Source organism: Cimex lectularius, unplaced genomic scaffold (assembly GCF_000648675.2).
Source record: "Cimex lectularius strain Harlan isolate CLEC.00 unplaced genomic scaffold, Clec_2.1 scaffold24, whole genome shotgun sequence".
NCBI classification, from domain to species: Eukaryota; Metazoa; Arthropoda; class Insecta; order Hemiptera; family Cimicidae; genus Cimex; species Cimex lectularius.
In genome coordinates this window covers 1,458,015-1,477,993 of record NW_019392666.1, presented here as the reverse complement: position 1 = coordinate 1,477,993, position 19,979 = coordinate 1,458,015, and the positions used below count along the sequence as shown (strand labels likewise).

The following is a 19,979-nucleotide window of genomic DNA, read 5'->3' as shown; positions in this document are numbered from 1 at the left end:
CCATTTAAAGAACAGTCATGTGTAACACCAAGAAATTTAGTTGTATTGTCCATTTTTGGTAATGCAAAACTTTTAAACTGTTTTTTCTCTATTCAAAACCAACAGATTTACATAAAAATGACACACTATTTTTAAATTGGACATTTCCCACTTACTCAAAAAGTATATCTTCAGCCAATTGAAATATTAATAAATTATCCTTTAACAGTAATATCAATATAACGAATAAGTAAATAATTGGACCAAGTATTGCTCCTTGGGGAACACCTCTGATTGACTAGATTTTGTATTATTATTTGATGCCACTTGACTCCTAACCTTTCAAAAAGTTTGAGCAAAAACTTAATGCACTTTCTCTTATTCTAAAATATTCTAATTGCCTTAGAAATTAATATTTCATGATTGATTGTGTCTTTGCTCAGATCACATAAGATCATATTGGTAGCTTTATCATCTTCAAAGCCTTGAATATTAGTTACTTTTCTTAACATATCTCTTATCGACACTCCATTCTGATATCCATTTTGAAAGGAAGACAACTCTTTACTCTTCAACTTATTTTGGAAAACAATTTCAAAAATTTAAGACATAACGCATTATTCAATATTGGTATTAGTCTGCTTGCCTTGGGAATCTGCCTTGATAGTTTGACGCCAAAATTTCCAGCTTGTGAATACAGTACACCCATTCCTTAATAAACCAGACCTGTTTTGACTACTAGTTTCTACATGATCCGTCTAAACTAACAGGTCAAAATTCCAAAAAATAAGGATACATTTAAAAAAAATAAATAAAGGGCAACTGAAATTAAAATTATAGCGAATTGCTTCTTTTTCTAATTGATTATTAAAAAAATGTCAACTTGCAGTGGATATCAGAAACAGGATTGCTGAAAGTTAGTCTACAATTGAGCAAAATGCACCGTTTTACAAAATTTATAAAAACAATTGTTTTATTTTTTTCATCCAGTGATATTCAAGTATGTTGCCAACACTTAGTGAACATTTGTATAATGTGCAAAAAAAAAGCAACCACATATTTAAACAGATCAGAATAGAAAAAGAGAGAAAAATTTAAATTAATTTATTGGTACAGTCTAATAAACTTAATGTCTAAAGGATACTACACAACTGGAAAAAAAAATAACAACAGTCTCTCACTTCAATTTTAGAAGGTGTGTAAAATTAAAAATCATCACAGCACCATCTTAAACTTACATTACTGCTTAATTAATATTAAATTACAAATCCATTCCAGCCTATTTTCAAAACAAATCAAGCTCAATCCATTCCAAAAGTAGTAGTTATTTCAAAAATACAAAATCATCTATCAATGATAGTCAATTTCGCATCCGAATCGTTGATTTGTTGAAAACATATATTTGCTTCATTTTAAACTTTCCAATAAAAACATAATGACATCAATCAATTGTAAAATTACACTGAACTGTACATGAAATTAAGAATGGGATTAAAATTATTTTCTTTTAAATACTTGAAGCAATTCAAATTATGAGGGTACTCCAGACGCTTCCAAATCCGTTGATGGAGCATCGGGTTCTTCATCATTATAAATATTCTCAGCCATTTGCCAAACCTAGGAATAATACAAAAGTACGTAACTTTCTGATACTTTTTTTTTTTTAATAATAAAAGCATAAGTACCTGCATGATGTTATCTTCTGAGACGGAACAGATGACCCAGGGTTCATTGGGATTCCATGAAAAATCAGAAATTTTAGCTGTGTGTCCACCATGTATGAACTAAAAAATTGAAATAATTTATTATAATTTACTTTAACTTATAAACTGGTAAATACAACCACGAGAAAGATTAAATCTTAACTAACCAGTAATTCAGGAGGACCATCTTCAGCGTCCTCAGCACTCTGTTCCTCTCCAATTTTACTCAGATCCCAAACGTGGAGTCGTCTGTCGGTGCCAGAAGATGCTAGGATGGTCTCGTTGTGGGGGGACCATTGTACTTGGAAAATTTCATCCTTGTGCGACTCAAACGAGTGTAATTTGAGCTTTAGATTCCTTAAGTCCCAGAGTGCTACGGTTTTGTCAGCACTTCCGGTGGCCAGAATGAACTCAGAGTAAGGGTTGAAGGACAGGCAGTTGACTTCGGCGGTGTGCGCATCCACAGTGTGACTGGGCTTGCTGGTGTTGTTTGACCTCGTATCCCAGATCATTAACTTTTGGTCATCGGCTACTGATCCAAACAAAGACTCATGAAGGAGATGCCAGGCAACATCCTACAAATAATCAATTATTTAGATGTACAATGTGAATAAAAGAATAGTTATTGAATGTATGTTACCTCAACAACCGCAGTATGACCGGTAAAAATGGTTTTAGCATCGATAATTCTATTTTCTTTTGGAGTAGCATTAATGTCCCATAGGCAGATAGTGTGATCATCAGAAGCACTCAGAAGGTAGCCATTTAAATTAGGATTCCAAGATAAACCGTAACCTTCTTTTTGATGTCCCCTCAACCTGGATACAAAATAAAATGTACACATTTTATTTTTTTTATTTTTTTATTTATGTTTTAGGTCTGGCAAACTATTGGTCATCTCTCTCTTGTTTTGCTTTTGTTTTCTTGTATTTCTCATGTTTTAATTGTGTTAATTTATTTTTTCTTTATCCTATTTGCCTCTCTGCACCTCAAGGTATCTTCGATTGTGGATAAAATAACACAAATAACAAACACAAAAACACATAAAACCAGAAACAACATTAAACATGATAATCTGGTTAGCGTTCACAGTAACCCCATAAACATGAGTTTTCTACTGTTTCTTTTTTAAAAATTATGTTAAGGGTCGGGTAGAAGAAAATTTAATGTAAAAATAAATTAAATGGGTGGCAGGATCTCTTTCTCTGTAGATTTAACTTGTAAATCTCATTATATTTAAAACTAAAGGTTTCAATATTGTAAACTGATGTTTATATTTGTTAACATGTTCACTGTGGAGAGAGGCTTAAGCATCGATTGGCGAAAACCCTGGTTCCATTCCAAGCATTGTGAACCTGTGAGATTGTGCGCAGATGATTTGTCTATGGATGGGATACCTCTATGATTGGCTCCAAACATCCTACGCTGTTTTAGTAACCTTTCATACTATGTACTTTTTTTTTTTTTTTAATTAATCTCCTGTTTTGTTGTTACCAGAAGAGTTAGTGTTGTTTGTTCATTTGTTAGTTTTAATACTGTTAACATTTCTATTTACACAGAACGATTAGGTAACTTGTTTTCAGTTTTCTTGTCTGACTTTATATCTTTTTTTGTGAGTTGTAATGTGATTAGTGAGTTCATTTGGATGGGAACACATACATTAAAAGTCTGCTTTTGCTTATGGTAATCTGTTTGCAGATTCTTTAGGAGAGGAAGGTACAACTGTAATTACTGTTGATATTATCTGAATATTGCTCTTTAAATTATAATATTTTGTATCTGCCGCGTCTTCTAAAGTGGGGATCGACCCGAAGAATGCCAACTGATGGTCGCCGTAGCTTCATTTATCTTAGCCTGTGGTCGTTCCAACCTATGTGGAAAATCTATGCTCGACTGATGAGGAACTTTCTGACTTGGCTGCTTTTTGATCGCTAAAAGCTTTTTCTTCAGGATTTTTTTTTAATGGCCCTTTGATCTAAGCATCATGAAAAAACCAGAGGCAATGTGGGAATCGAACACATGACCACAGGGTCTACAAGCTAATAGTCTCCCATCATGCTAACTACTAGGATACCGTGGTCCCCCAAAAAATATATATATANTTTTTTTGTTAATAATCCTGGACAAAGCTCCTTCCACTCCACATTCTCCCTTAACCCTACTTTAAATGAATTGCAAGACACACAAAATTCCTTCGTTTATACAGAAAAGTAAAGGTTTGTACTTGAAAAATAATTTTCGTGAAAAAAAACCTGGAGATTGGCAGAAAAATTTGCCTACAGTTAACAGGTTAACTTTGTAAATTATTATTAAAATAAAAGTAAATTTTATTTTTTTTTATTGGCCTTATCCCTGATTTTTGGTATAAAAGTAAAATATTAATCACATTATAGATTTTAAAAAATAAATTAAGTATAATTATATTTATTCTTAACAGGAATCTAATTGATAAGATAAAACAAAAATTTTCGTTAATTTACCTGAGATCTGGGTGACATTCTCCACTAGGATCAGGTTTGGATGGGTGCTTTGTATAATCAAAGACAAGAACATCACTGGATGGCGTTTTTGTGGCGATGACACATGGGTTCTGAGGCATGTACCTCGCTCTGTTAACTTCTCCTTCATGGTTTATTTTGATTTCGATCTCAATTTTTGCCGAGACAGATCCAAATCCGCCGAATTCTGAAAAAGAATTGAATATTAAGTGATTTTACAAGTATGCAATTTGTAAATAAAGAAAATTTAATTTAAAAAATATATATATAGTGTATTGTTCAGTGCGTACCTCCTTTTTCATTATCGAAATGAGAAGCATCAAACTGCGCGTCCTCATTTGGCAGCTGAACACTGGCAATCAAGAGATGATTCTGCTCGTCGGAAGTGTGCGTACCGAGGATAAGCCTGTGGATAGAATAGTCCTTGGCCTCCGGCCGGGTGACGTCGGGGAGCCACTGGGCAGTGAGCGACGGCCATTCCAGTGCGTGAGTCATCACCAAGTCATACAGGAATGGGGTGTTCTTCTTCCAGATCTTGTACTCTTCATTGATCACCCTTTCTTCGACGGCGTCGTCAAACGTCTCTGCGATCGAATGAGTATTGTCTATATAGTGGGAGTAAAAGCAACAGGTAGCCCATGGATGGAACCATGTTTTTTCAATGATTGCAAACCTTTTGTTTAAGCAAGCAGAGAAACAACATAACATAAAATAAATACCCAGTATTTGAATTACTTTTAGCTTTGTTTACTGTAATATTATTGTATACAATAAAAAAATTGACCTTAAAATCCAATTTAACATGAGGCTGGCTAATATCAAAGTTGTTATGGATTTTTTTATGTAAACCTCTAGCATAAACAATGATAACAGTTATAACACATATATGAAATAACAGATTTCGATTGACATACACCCGATGTAGAAGAAAATAAACAAGAAAAAATATGCAACTATGCTAAGACAAGGCACAAAAGAAAAGTATCCTTACTGGTCATCTCTCAGACTACAGGAGGTTCAAATATGACTTAATATACAGATCGGAGTTGTGTAAGAGTAAGATTGTATTGCTGAAGACAGAGAAAGAGAGAGAGAAGAGAAAATTAAAACACAAACTGTATTATCTTATCATCTAGCAAGAGCAAATTGTAGATGATAATAATCAATATTTGAACACAGCGTCATAAGAAACACAATTGTTTTTGATAATGAGTGAAGTCATTTTCTTTCAGATCCTAACTTGTACTTAAGCCCTGTTTTTCGTTTTTTTATTCAATCTTATTAAATTTTATAAATTGAAGTTTATCACATGGTATTCTAGGCTTTTGTTTATCTCTTACTAACTCTAAACTGGCTAATGATATGGCAAATCAGTGGAATGTGAGTAAACGTGAGAAATTATACAGAGTCACTATTTGAAAAACAAAATTCCATCTCAATTTAAACTGACGATGCAACATATTACTACATTTTATAAACTTATATAGATTAATATTATTAGAAGGAACTAAAAATTGGAGTAGTTCCTTAGTGGTACCTTGAGATACGAGTGCCCCAATGTACGATTTTTTAATAAACAAGCATCACTAGGGGACCGCGGTAGCCGAGTGGTTAGCATGAGAGACTCTCACGCCGCGGTCGTGGGTTCGATTCCCACCGTTGCCCCTGGCCCTTTTTTCCCAATAACCCCCCAAATTTGAACACACATATACGAATTTGTCACATGGCTAATATGCATAATTCATAACGCAAAAAAAAAAAAAAAAAAAAAAAAAAAATTAAACCGCAGAAGCATTTCCATTGTGCTGTGTTAATTTTGTTTTTTTTCTGTTTTGACTTTTTAAGTAACTACAGTTACTTAGCCGTTTTAATATAGTATCATTTATATTATTTATTTTTTCCAAGTTTTCCAGCCAGTTAACAGCGTTTAAATGGCTGGAAAAATATAAAAAATACACAACATAAATTTTTATATTGGGCTGGTGCAAAAGTAATGTAGGTTTTGAAAAGGCAGTCAAAACTATTTTTAATTTTTATAAAAATAAAGAAAATTTATTCAAAAATATTTTCTATCCAATCTATACATCTTTCCCAATGTGTAATAAGCACTTTTATTCTGCTGACGTAAAATATCTTTATTTCAACACACAATAAAGTCTTGAAAGGTGTTTTCGGCTTCACCGTGATCTCTAAAAATTGTATCCCTCAAAAAGTGATCAGAATGCCTAAAAAAGTGTCTACAGGCAAGAAGTCAGGTGAATATGGAAGGTGTGGTAAGGTATCCTATCGTAAAGGTTCCACATTGCGACATGTGGCCAGGCGTTATTGTGAAGAATTATCGGCCCCTTATAGTTTACCAATGCTCGTCGAAGACGTTGCAGTTCCCCATGCATTTTGTCAATTTTTTGACAACATTTCTCTAATAGTTTAACCATAATTCAGGAAATTATAGAGAATAATTTCAGCAGTAACTCACCAGTCACCATAACTTTTTTGTACAGATTTGGTTTCAGTAAATGTTTTGGCGTTTCATCCTTGTCCAACCACTGACCTGTACGCTTCCTGTGATTGTACACAATCCATTTCTCATTGCACATGATGATCCGATTGAGAAATGGATCATTTGTCGAGCTTCTTTACTTTACCAATTTGTTCCAGATGGCAAACAACGGTTGATTAGTCATAACTAAGCTCTTCCACAATTTCCTGTGTAGTCTTACGTCAATTTTCTTCAATCAACATTTTGAGTTGGTCGTCTTCCACAATAAAAGGCCTACCGAGACCTTCCCTGTCTTTGAAATCAAAATCTCTGAAACCATCGCTTCACCAAGCATTCGCTAATGTTTCCCTACCCCCAAACTATTAATGTAATCCGGTTTGGGCCACACTTTGCTTTTAAATAAATTTAACAAAAATATAGTTTTGAAATATTTAATTTTGCAGGTCCTCACTCTTATAAATTGTTACACTAAATTATTATTATTAACAAATTATTAACACTATTATAAACTAAAATGGTTTGTATGAAAGATAACAGTTAAAAGTATTTATTAAAATCCATAAATTAGATTTGAGAATTTAGCTTTGTTTACATGAAAAGCACCTGCGAAAATAAAACACATTTTCAAAACCTAAATTAATTTTGTACCACCCAATATTATAGATAATTAAACCAGCTAAAAATTAAAAAAAACTAAGTTTATTTAATAAATTAAAATAGTATAATTTATTAATTTATATAATTAAGTTATGCAAAAGTATATAAATGTCCTAACAAGCATAAATGTATAAGTATTATTTAAAAAGAAATCTACTTTTTTCTTTTATTTCTTCTGGACCACTTTATTATTCACATTGTAAAAGATAGCATGTGAAAAATAGCCACGACAGTGGTACAAACTGGCCAAGTCCCATATAAATACAAACATGTTGTACATCGTGGTTGTGATTTATACAGTGTCATAATTTTTGTCAAAAAAAATTCGTTTAGCTTCCAATTTATGAGAGTGTTGAAGTTAAAACCTCTACTGTATTTTTTTTTTTTTTATGATTTACCAACTATACTATGAAGTCTATATGAAGTTAGATAAAAATAAATTTATTTATTACAGAAAGTAAATAATTTTTTATTGCCTAACATTAATATAATAAAAAAACATTGACCCCGTAAAACAATATGACAATTCTAAATTCTATTTTAGAAAAAAAAAACGGATAAATAATATTTACAAAAAAATGTTGATGCTATGCAGCTTGAATTTAATAATTAATGGTTATTTACAAAAATTATACAAATTCTTATCTAAATTTAGCCATATCATTGCCATCAGCCTAAGATTCCAGCATGTCTCAGCATGCAGTTAATAAGGAATATTGGTCAACACTGACAGAATTATCCAATGCTGAACTAGCACTGGGTCACTTATTCCGTCTTCACTCGTGGCTCATACCTTTTAAATAACGTAGCCTGTACAGCTATGTTAGAGTTGATGATGAGTGATGGACTCAGTAAATTCATGCTGAACTACTTTTGGGTATTACCCGGTGCCGGTTCAGACCAACTCACAGATCAACAACCAGCATCAACATAAATATCTATTGCAACATACTGACTGCTGAATACAGTAACACGTCTGATAGAGAAAGCCAGTGAGGGCAGGCGGTTCATGATTAAAATAGAGAAATAACTTTACTTTACAAATGACCGAAAGTTTAAATTATTACAGTTAATAAATGAAAATTACGTATAAACGAAAGCTAGATAATTTGAAATAAACTAGTTTTATTTTTGTAACAGCCTTTTAGATTTTCATTACTGATAAAAATATGTAATTTAATACAAATTTGACTGGATTGTTGGATAGACGGAAGGTCGTTTTTGTGCAGGAACAAGCATGGATTTAATGAAAGAAGCGACTGGCTGCTTGGTTGAGAGGGATTCGAATTATGAGTCCAACATCGAAAGAGGAGTGACGCTCATAAACAATGATCGAGACCACCGTTTTTACCGCTTACTAAGACGAAACAGGCGATTGTGAACCCGGATTTTTTAAAAAGCCCTTTTTTTGTTTGTTTTAACAAAGAGAAAAGCGTTCGACAAACTGTTGATTGATGTGCACGCTGGACGGGCGGATAACCGCCGGGCGAAACCCGTTTGTTTACGTTGTCGGCAACGCCGTTGAAATTGGACGACATACCTGGCTCCTTGTCTCCCATTTTAATGGTTTGTTCCCGAAGATACGACGAGAATTCGGGCAGTGCAGAATTGGCCAACGAGGCGGTCCGTCGGTGGAAAAATGGACGAGGGAGAAACCCGTTCGTGAGATCAGTCGGACGTAGCCTCTGAGCCGGTGGCGGATTAATGGCGGCAGCGGGCAGAGGGGACCGGGCCACGGCCACTCACCCGCCCGCGGATCGCCGCAACTCCAAGCAAGTCGAGGTTAAAAAGAAAAAGCTCTGTTTTAATACATTGCATTAAAGTTCACTTAACTTTTTTAAACAGAACTTTTTTTTTATTTTAGACCAATTTGACAAAAATTGTCAACCGAAAAGGAACAAAACGATTGCCACGCTATCTCCACATCCAACGTGCGCGGATTAACTCTGAATTTGGATTTATAAAAGCTCAAATCCTTACATGTACACATATACATACACGATCAGAGTTGAGCTTATCACCAGATTGTAATCTACAAAAAATTACCGACAAACCTCGAGAAATCACCCTCCCCGGGAGTTAGCATTCCGGCAGTATAATTAAAATATAATATGAGAGATATAACAATAATAATAATTANTATATATATATATATAATATCGCCCTGTTGACCCTCTCATTGGGCTCTTGTTTGAGATACACTATTTACTGGAGTATCGAAGAAAAACAAACGTGGTCTAAGTACCTCGACACAAAGGTGGGCAAGGCAGCAGGCTGGAATCTCCCAACCTCCAGACTTAGCCATGTGATCCTGCCCTCTGAACTAAAAATACAATAAAAAAAACAATTAAAAGAAAGTGACAGTGGGCCAAATCACTCTGCTGATGTTAGTGGGTGGCCTTTGAACGACCTGACGTGTAGAGGAAAGATCCTTACACAATTAAGAATAGACATGCAATGTTAACAAGCACATTTACTTTTGGGCCAAAGCCTGTGTATATGTGTACTTGTCAATGTAAATGTATTAGTCGGGGTGTGTATTATACTGCGCCCTTTAAGAGCTGTTATCTCCCCCGTTCTGTGCCTGTAGCACACCGGTGAGTCCTAGTTCATCAAGGAATTTGATTAGTAGGCACGGTTTCATTGGTTGAATTTCTTCTATGGTTACATTGTACATCCCAAAGACCTGTGTATGTATCCGGCATGTAGAGAAAAGCTGCTCGATGTGTCCAACTTAATTAAATGGGGCCATTCCTTAGCTCCTAATAGTGAAGAATGCTATCCAACATGAGAATCGTGCTAGAGCACATCATTTGGTATATGGGTTTTCTGATCTGATTTGTAAAGGTCACATAGCTCTTTTTTTTACTGCATTTAGTACTGATAGTTTTGTGTACTTGGCTATATCGAAAATGAATATACGTATCGGTGTGAATGTGTAGCAGTGTAGCATGAAAGGTCCTATAGCAGAATATTGAGCACCTCATTGATTCTCAATTAGGTTAGTTGTACAGTAGATGTAACGGAAGAATATTGAGTACTCCACCACCCTAACTGACTGAATGGTAGGTAAATAAGAATATATATGTACGTCCATTGTTCTATGTTAAGAATAACCAAGGTAAATTACAGACTAACATATGCAAGGCTTAATGTATCAAGTACAAAATAGCACGATCTTAGGGAGATTCTGATTGGGAAAAGTTCTTCCATCTTCATTCAAAGTCCTCAAAAAATACAACAGTTATATCATGATGTGACGGCCACTGGTAACATCAGTCCTGAATTGTTCATAACCATGTCATGCAATCCCAATTAGCCTGAAATAAAGATTCCTCACGTCATTTCCCCCTGATTCAACCACTTCCCATATTCCTACATTTGTTTTTATCAAGTGTCTAGCGTTATTGAAAGATATTGGAAATTGTATTTGGAAAGAAATTTTGTCTGTGCTTACATAAGTACACTTGACTTACAAAAGAGACGATTCGCATATGCATTTGCTATCTTGAATGAAAAATTACTTACAGCAGAAAATGTGGATAGATTTGTAAGTTCGAAAATTCCAAAATAAGAATCTGATCCCTCTAAAGTGAAAAATGTCACATGGTCCTCACATCGAACAGTCACCTCATTGGGATCTAGTCAGAAAGTTTCCAAAACCATTTATAAAAGCTTTCGATATGACAAAACCTGGTTTTCCATTACAAACGAAGAGAACCGTTTAGACTGTGGGTAACATATGCCAAAAAGAGGAAAAATTGTTTTGTTGCTGACAATTCAATAAATGTATCTAACAATCCTTGCTTCATTGGGACCCCCATGGTGGTGCTTGCTATTTTTTTTATGAGGGTATGAGGGCAATTAAAACAAAGGGAGGGGCAAAGCCATTGTCCATAGTTTATGTATAGGCAATTTTTTAAACAAAATTGTAATTATGGATTTATGAACCTAAATACAAGATTTCCAAACTGTAAAAAATTCTATATTTCAGGAGTGTCATAACAAATGTGTTAAAGGAAGTATCATATTAACAGACTGAACCAAGAATATAAAAAAGTACAATAACCCAGAAGGCTGCAGTGCTTACAGAATATAAACACCCACTTCCTAGTCTACTTTCATCATTATCAAGTATATTTTTCTTTTCAATTGGTAGATTGGGGATGAGGCCAGGAAGGCAGAAACAATATTTATTGACAAGAAAATAAATGTTTCTGTCTTCCTGACCTCATCCCCAATCTACCTATTGAAAAGAAAAATATTTAATGAGAAGGCTGATCAATCACCAAAGAAAATATTATCAAGTTTGTTCCAGCGGCCCTGAACTCCAGGACCTTTACCTTACAGTGATGAACGCCTGTCAACACCTTAGCCATTGTGGCCACCATCAGCTCCAAATTATTTGTTGAAATATCTTGTTCTTGGTATTATAAATAACTGTCGATTAAAAACAAGTGTCTTTATTTTATATTGAAAAGAAACAAAACAAATTCAATAAAAGAGTAACATTTTGCTACAATAACCTCATAATAGTAATTGACTCTTAAGTATAAAAATAATATCACATGAAATATGAAGACAAAGTAAAAATAGCCTTCAAAATTTGAGAAATTTATCGTAATTCTCTTATGAAAATAAAACAAAATGAATGCCTTTCAAAATATATGTCCAAGAGGAAAAATGTCAAGATGCTTGAAAATCACCAACATTCTTCCTCTTCTTGTGCAGCAGGCTCAAAGCTATTGCTGTGTTGATTGTCGTTCTCAAAGCCATTATCATCATTGTCATTTTCCTCATTACGATTGTTAAACTAGAAGCAAAACAAAATCAGTGTCATATATTTATATAACCTTTTTTTATACAAGACAACTTTCTAGCAATCCTTTTTAAAAAGATAGTTCCTACTTTTGCAATTCATGTCGAGAGACGTGGTTGTAGAACTCCTTCAACCTGATGAGCTAAAAGCTCGAAATCCGGATTGTTAAAAACAACTTACTGTAAGTAGGAACTATCTTTTTAAAAAGGATTGAACACCGCGCTCACTCCACCATTCATCATTTCTACCTTTCTAGCATCCTTTCCACCATATGCTTGGCATTCTCTGCCTCTAAAAAATCCACCACTAGTTGGAGCACTGTCCGAAAGAAAGCACGGTACTTCTTGACCACACTAAAAAAAAATAAAAATAAAAAATAAATTTATTACCTGGTTTTGCTCTTAATAACACATTGACTGTAAAATTAGGCAATAATTATTAGTTAAAATTTAATCTATCACTAAATGATTTTCTAGAGAATTTTCTTTAAAACCATTGTAATTAAATATTTTTTAATAAACAACAAAATAGATCTAGTGTCCAGTTTTGTTGTCTTTGAGTGCGTATATAATGTGAATGTGGCGTGTGAAATGTCATTTTCATTATTAGTATTAATTTAATATTAAAATAATACTATTAATGAAGGTTTTTAGTTGAGATGGAAAAAAGCTAATGGCACGAGCGGGATTCGAACCCACGATCTTCAGCTAGATACGCCGCTGCTCTACCACTTGAGCTATCGTGACCTCGGTCCACTCGGATATCAACTTCATATCGCAACCCCACCTTATGAGTTTTGCCCCTCCTTTTTGCCATTTTTCATTCTTTTTTTCATCTCAACTAAAAACCTTAATTAATTGTAATGTATTAATTGGTCAAGCGGACCACGAAATTAGGGAATTAAAATAATATTAATTCAATTTTCTCAATATTTCCACATCCTACATGTATTTGTAAAATTTTAACAATATTTATAAATCCCAAGCTCTGAAGATGATTTCAATAAAGATTGAACGTTGGCACGATAAAGAAAATGTTTTTCTAAAACCTACGTCACACTAGACCGCATCTCACGATCTCCAAATAATCATTAAATTAATACATAAATAAAATAAATATCAATATAAAACATACTTGTTGAAGAATTTTGATCAAATCTTTTGCAATGGGAAAGTCAAATGATGCATCATAGAAAGATGTTGCTTTGCCCCTGTTTCCAACCCGTCCAGTTCGACCAATCCTATGTACATATTCGTCGACAGTTTTGGGCATGTCATAATTAATAACATGAGTAACATTTTTTATATCTGAAACAAGTAATTATTTGTATAAGAGCTATTAGGGTATCTATTGGTATATATGTAATAACCAGAACATAATTTAAAGTGAATTCTATTGTTTGCTTTATGATTGAATAAATAGCAAAGAAAAATAGTTTTAAATATATAACTGATGTTTATTTAGTATGTGAAAAATGAAAACAATCAGCATTTGAGGCAAAAAAGTAACTATTTGAGACACCTTTGTTTTACTTTTTACAGTTAAAGATGGATGCTTAAAAAATTTATAATTAGAGCTAGAAAGTTATAGTAACATTTAATGCTACCACCTCAGGCCAATAACTATGTTGGTTACATTCTGGAATGACGCACCTTTTCCAGAAAATCACTATTTTGGATGCTTCTTTTTAGAGTTAGGGATTACTTTTGGAATCAAATCAGTGTCATTGGCCTTGAGTATCACTTTGACAGTGAAAGAGTGAAGACTGTTTTTCAATTTGATCTTTTTGAATTTTTTTACAATTTTTTGAAGAAAACAATCAAAATTTTTGCTGACTCTGTAGAAATCAATGCAGTAAGAAACATGTGTTACATTATTATTTAGTAACACGCCATTTAATAAGATTATAAACAATGTATACCGGATTGTAAGAAAAATAGTACGTATATATTTAAAAGTATTACTTATTCAAACCACAATGAATCCAGTGTTATTTAATAAAAATAATTATCAGTTTGTTACCCAAGCCTCTGGCAGCAACAGCTGTGGCAACTAATGTTGGCATGTAACCAGATTTGAAATCACACAATGCTTGTTCTCGTTGACTTTGCAGCCTATCACCATGAATACTTGTAGTAGGAAAATTATTTTCAGAAAGGTACGCTGCAATAAAATCAGCAGTCCTTTTCTGCTCGACAAATACAAGGGCAAGCTGCTTTTCTGAAATTATGAAAACAATTTATTTTTTAACAATGATATTTTTTTTTACTAGTGTTTTATATCCCTCACCTCCCTCAAACGTTCTGAGAATTTCAACTAGCTTCGCTTTCTTTTCAAATTTGCTCACCTCATAAATTACTTGTTCAACGTCAGAACAAGCTCCACCAACAATGCCAACAGCAATGAACAAGTAATTATTAAGATATTTAGAAGCAAGTCTCTGAATATCTTCAGGAAATGTTGCAGAAAACATAAGTGTTTGTCTCTGCCCCTATTACATTATTATGTTAGTTTTCCACAATTATCTTGCAAAAACATTAACTTACCACAGGCACCATTGTAGGATGTTCCAACATTTTTTCTATTGCTGGAAGAAAACCCATATCTAGCATTCTATCAGCCTCATCGAGTACAAAAAACCGTACAGAAGCAAATGAAACCCTTCCTTTTTCTACAAAATCATTGATTCTACCCGGGGTAGCCACTAAAATATGACATCCCCTCTGAAAATAATAAATTCAAATCAAGCCTTTAGACTGTAATTTTCAATTATTGTTCTTACCATCAATTTTTGTGCTTGGTGAATGGCGACAGTGCCACCATACGCGATCGCACATTTAATAGTGGATCCATGAGCAAACTTACGAGCCTCTGTGAAAATCTGAATTGTCAGTTCTCTCACAGGGCTAATAATAACAGCCTGAGGCTCGACAAATTCATTCGAAACAATCGGTTCACATCCTTCTGCTAATAAAGAGTTAATAATAGGCACAAGGAAAGCAGCCTGGAAAAAACAAATTGCCATCATCTCAATCAGCTAAAAAACAACACCACTTACAGTTTTTCCAGACCCGGTTTGTGCACATGCCATTAAATCTCTCCCCTTCATAATAGAGGGGAAAGCATACTTTTGGATCGGCGTGGGTTTTTTATAGCCAGATTTCTTCAGGTTATCTGCCACCAAATGTCGGAACTGACACTCTTCAAAACTGTTTACCGGTTGTACGACATCTTCACCGCTCACCTAGGAAATAAGTCAAAATAAAAATTGAACAATGAAAATATTCGTTGGGTTTGGCTTACTTTCACTGAAATATTGTCAAATTTATCAAAATTGATACCGGATGAGATACCTCCTCCGAACAAAACCTCTTGATCGTCACTTGGCTCTGGAGGAATATATCTTTCCTTAGGTTTTTCCTTTTCGTGTCCTGTATTTGTATCTCTGTTTTCAAATTCACTATCTACGGCATAACAAACCAAGTTTATCGATTACATAATTTAATGTAAGAAATAATCACTACATCCTGTCATGCATATGCAGACTACAGCCAATAACTTCAATTAGTGTTGGGGACCAGAAAGTAATGTCGTTTATATTAAATTCAAACAGATAAATTTTTAATTATTGATGTAATAACCCTCGTTATCAACATTTTGCTATCTAGTGCACAAATTTTCAATGGAGGTTTTTGAACAAAATATCTAGAGATGGCATTTTGGACATCATGCAAATTTTCAAATTTTTTGCCACTTAGAAAATAGATATAGCAATTGGAATAAATGGATACCAGATGGCATAATCCCGGGTGAGTATGAAGGATGAAGCACTACCTTCTACCATGTCTATCTTGTGTAGAATAAAGCCTTTTCTGTTGACTATCGGTTGGCACTCTTCAATTAATGACTGATTTACTCAATCTAACTGTTCAAAGTAAAAGGTCTGCAATCACAACTTGCCCAGGTTTCAGCACTTTAAAATGAAAGACCCTGCGAATACTACACCGAACACAAAAGCGCCTTTTTGGGGTGTAAACTTGGCTTAGCTTATTGCGTGGCGATTCGTTCATAGAAAGCTACTACCTTTTGCAATTTGGGTTAACATATAAGAACTCATTTTTCATCTCCAGTGATCAAAGAAAAAACACTTCTGTATTGTGCCGTTGAAGCAGTAAACTGCATGTGGACCAGTTAGTTGTTTTCTTCGGACAGTTAAAGGGATAGGGATAAAAGAGGCGGCCACAAGGTCTACTGCACTTCGATTGTGCTTCCATTTTTTATAACTCACTGGCAAGATTCAAGTTGTTAATCAGCCTCCATAGTTTTGCCAGCGGCTCCTTGGTATAGGATCTTGCTTGCGGTTTTTCTTGTCCTAGTTGCAAGAACCAGCACCTAAATTCAACAGATTATGCGGGACCCAAAACACCTGCTCTATTTACTTTTACCAATTAGATGCAAACGTTCTTGGATAATGGACCAAGGTTGGTTAAGAGTGAGAATTTCTCAATTGTCTGACACGGATTTGCTTCTGCTTCCGCTTTTAACATGTCGTGTAAAGTTGGTCTTCTTGATCAAAATTACCAGATTTGAACTTCATAAACCACCTTCGGCATTTATCAACGTCTTATACAATTGGATAAATATTTTCCTTTTCAATAGGTAGATTAGGGATGAGACCAGGAAGACAGAAACAACATTTATTTTCTTGTCGAGCTTTCGGCAGAACATATCACCTTCATCAGGACTTCGAAAAAATCGTTTTACTTTGTGAACAGATACATGTGTAGATAACGAAGAACCAAGAGTACTCAAATCTACCTATTGAAAAGAAAAATACTTAAACTGAGAAGGCTGATCAATCACCAAAGAAAATATTTAATCACTTGGATAAACATCGCAAATGTTTTTGGTACCAACTGTTGCATTCTTGTGAAACTGGCTGGCAATTTCAATTTATGAGTAAATAAGTCGTTCTAATCTTAAAGCTCCATTTTAAACAAGTATACAAAACCTTAAAACTCCCTGGTCACCGTTACACGAAAATTACAACTCAGGAGATAATAAATAAAAATATTTTCTGGCAAAAGCAAGCAATGGAGTTCCTTGTCAGTCAGAGAGATTCCATCTTTTTTTCCAATTCACTCGAGACAACATTTCTGAATGGATGGCAGAATTCCAGTGCATTCTTTCCAATATAAGGTCTAGCAATAACAAGAGGTTTTTGGAGCAAACGCTAACAACAGAGACACACCTTTTGTACAAGAAGCTTACTGAAATCTCGACGTGTTCTGCTTGATGAATGAGAATCATGGAAGAACACTAAAACTGAGGGATCTCTGCTGGCTCTTCAACCTCCGAGGTGGACTTCTGTTCCTTAACTCTACCCCCTTGACAGGTTGCCAGAGGGATACTCTGAGCAATACAAGCGAAAAGGAAACCATCGTGCACTTTTTAGCTAAATGTACCATTTTGTCAGAGATGCGTGCTTCATATTTGGGTAGTGCTATGCTCTCGGAAGAAAGCCTAGTCTAACTTTTAAATGAGCAAGCCTGCAGCTAATAAAATACGCTCGTCATGCCTGGTTTTACCACTGGAAACTGGTACAATAATTTTTGATTTATTTGAAGAAATTTTTACTTAATTAATGGTATATAAATATATTTTGTTCTGCATTCACCAGATTATTTTTTCTTTCTAATTATGTTATAAAATACCGAGAATATTTGTATTTTATTGGCTATTTTATTATCTTTTATCAATATTTTATCAGTAATCTCGACTCCAAGCAGACGGATATTCCATTACTGTAAATACCTGTTTTTTAAAAGGGTATGTTTTGTTATATATAATAATTGTATTATTATTAGACAATGATATAAACATTCATAACGTGATTATCGAATCAATTATGTCTCGTCGAAACATTAAGTCCGTGCGGACTTACGTTTCGGCCGGACGCAAGTCGGGTTCGCGACTGTCCCTCAATTCACTTCTAAGCGCAAATAGCAACTACAATTCACCTAATAAATTCAAACATCTCAAGAGCAAATGTGTCAAGAATTCTGCCAAACGATTTATTCCATCAGCCACACAATTACATTGTAATCAAGCATGTTAACCTTAATAATTTTGTACCAAAATAAAAAAAAAATTTCCACCTTAACTATAGGAAGGAAAAAGAAAATACCGATGATCCCCAAATTTCTAAAAAAATGACCAAATTCAATTGGTAGATCGTGTCGCGACACGACAGTTTCGACAAATCCTTCTTCCCGATCCTTTTGATTTTACATTTGACTGAAAACTTTGCCTTACCTGACATCTTCGCTCGAGTATTCAACAGGTTAAATGCTCAGAAATCCTTTCAATTAAATCAACTTGGGAAATTTGAACGGTTTTAAATCGCGGGAGAAAAAGGACGAGAGATAATGCGGTGAAGCTGTTGCCGTTTGTAATAGAGCACGTTGCCGGTTGCACGCGGTAAGCAGGAGAGCCTGGAGAGGCGCAAGCGCGATGGATATCGGCTGCGCATTCTGCAGTGCGCGGACCGCAGACGTACGACTTCCGAGAATTCAACCCGCCAAACAAAGAAAACGCCTTCTGCAATAATTATACAATTAACGAAGTCCTATCGCATATTTACATATTCTCGTTCGCACATAAAGTAATAATAACCAATAAACTATTGTTCGCTGTTATCTATTTTTTTTACTGGAAACGATTGTTTAATAATTTTTAATTATTTTTATTCTAGGATTTCGACCGGGCAAAACTGCAATTTCAAAAACGAGATATTACTCAAAAACATTTGTTAACCATTAAGTAAATTTTAGTCTTTAATGAAGTCAAACGTTGTGATTATTTTCGAGGAATAACTTTTTTTGTAATTACTTCATTCGTTACATTTCATTTGTAAGAAAACAAATATGTGACCCAATACATTCTTTATCAAAAAAGAATATCCTCGAGATGAAACGCCGTAATTTTTATTTACCAGAATATTCTACATTTAATTGTATATCATTTTTTCCCGTGTGAATTAACATTGGAAACTGTATATACATCTACACAATTATATTTTGATTTTATTCTTGCTATTACATACTACACAGGGGGCCAAACAAAACAAAGGTACTTAATGGATTTTTAGGAAATTTTATGCTGAACAAAAAAGCTCCTATAAACATAAGTCCTTAAATGAAGCCTTCTATAAGAAAAACTCTAAAAACAGTGTTACTTGAGATCGTGAGATGTGATCTTGCGTGATTTAGGTTCAGAAAAGTAACTTGGTAATTTTTTAAAATATTTCATGTTTTTTTTTTGTTCTTTTAAGTCATAATAGCTGAAGGGTGGTTGTCTCCATATGTTATAGAGTGGATCAAGATAAAAATAAATTTTAATAACAACCTATAGAATAGAACAATATCAATATAAGAAAAAACAAAATTTATGATTTTTTATATATAACCATTTTTTTAAAGAAAAAAATCACTTTTTTTCAATACATGTTTTTCCAACACTTTAAAACAAACGTAGAAAATTTTTTTTTTTTTTTAAGTTCTTGATATTTATACCTTTTCTTTGCATGTGTTTTGCAAATGCCATCCAGAGTTCCTACATCGATTTTGTATTCTGCACATCCTTTCCTCGCACTACATTATTACTATATGTATATCAGGCTGATTGTGCATAACTGTCCTATCGGTCACCAGTCTCAATGAAGCCTGGTTCTTTGTTTTTCTAAGACAATTACAATTCTTCATCTTCTGTCATCAAACCTTCTTTCACCACAATTCCCTGATGCAATATTCGGGCTACATTAT

The 19,979-nt window shown here is 34.1% G+C and overlaps 2 protein-coding genes across 5 annotated transcripts; both read right to left on the bottom strand.

Annotated features, from left to right (window-relative positions):
* Window positions 1-1,067: 1,067 nt before the first annotated feature.
* LOC106660846 (probable histone-binding protein Caf1) lies at window positions 1,068-9,259 on the bottom strand. 4 transcript variants are annotated; one of them, XM_014383831.1, is made up of 7 exons: window positions 8,878-9,259; window positions 4,471-4,764; window positions 4,163-4,367; window positions 2,323-2,500; window positions 1,850-2,257; window positions 1,665-1,763; window positions 1,068-1,596 (listed from the first exon to the last, which is right to left on the bottom strand). In XM_014383831.1, exons 1-7 carry the CDS (start codon window positions 8,894-8,896, stop codon window positions 1,510-1,512), a joined length of 1,290 nt encoding a protein of 429 aa, XP_014239317.1. In that variant the 5' UTR covers window positions 8,897-9,259; the 3' UTR covers window positions 1,068-1,509. The 4 variants fall into 4 exon arrangements, with proteins under 4 accessions (XP_014239317.1, XP_014239314.1, XP_014239316.1 ...); XM_014383828.2 differs by having other exon boundaries at window positions 4,471-4,785; window positions 8,878-9,073; XM_014383830.2 differs by lacking the exon at window positions 8,878-9,259 and adding an exon at window positions 5,172-5,275 and having other exon boundaries at window positions 4,471-4,785.
* A 2,721-nt stretch (window positions 9,260-11,980) lies between these two features.
* LOC106660862 (ATP-dependent RNA helicase vasa-like) lies at window positions 11,981-18,691 on the bottom strand. Its single transcript, XM_014383864.2, has 10 exons — window positions 18,472-18,691; window positions 15,460-15,620; window positions 15,215-15,400; window positions 14,939-15,160; window positions 14,703-14,879; window positions 14,446-14,647; window positions 14,179-14,376; window positions 13,291-13,463; window positions 12,405-12,509; window positions 11,981-12,150 (listed from the first exon to the last, which is right to left on the bottom strand). The coding sequence occupies exons 1-10, from the start codon at window positions 18,476-18,478 to the stop codon at window positions 12,040-12,042; spliced, it is 1,542 nt and encodes a 513-aa protein (XP_014239350.1). The 5' UTR covers window positions 18,479-18,691; the 3' UTR covers window positions 11,981-12,039.
* Between the last annotated feature and the right edge of the window lie 1,288 nt (window positions 18,692-19,979).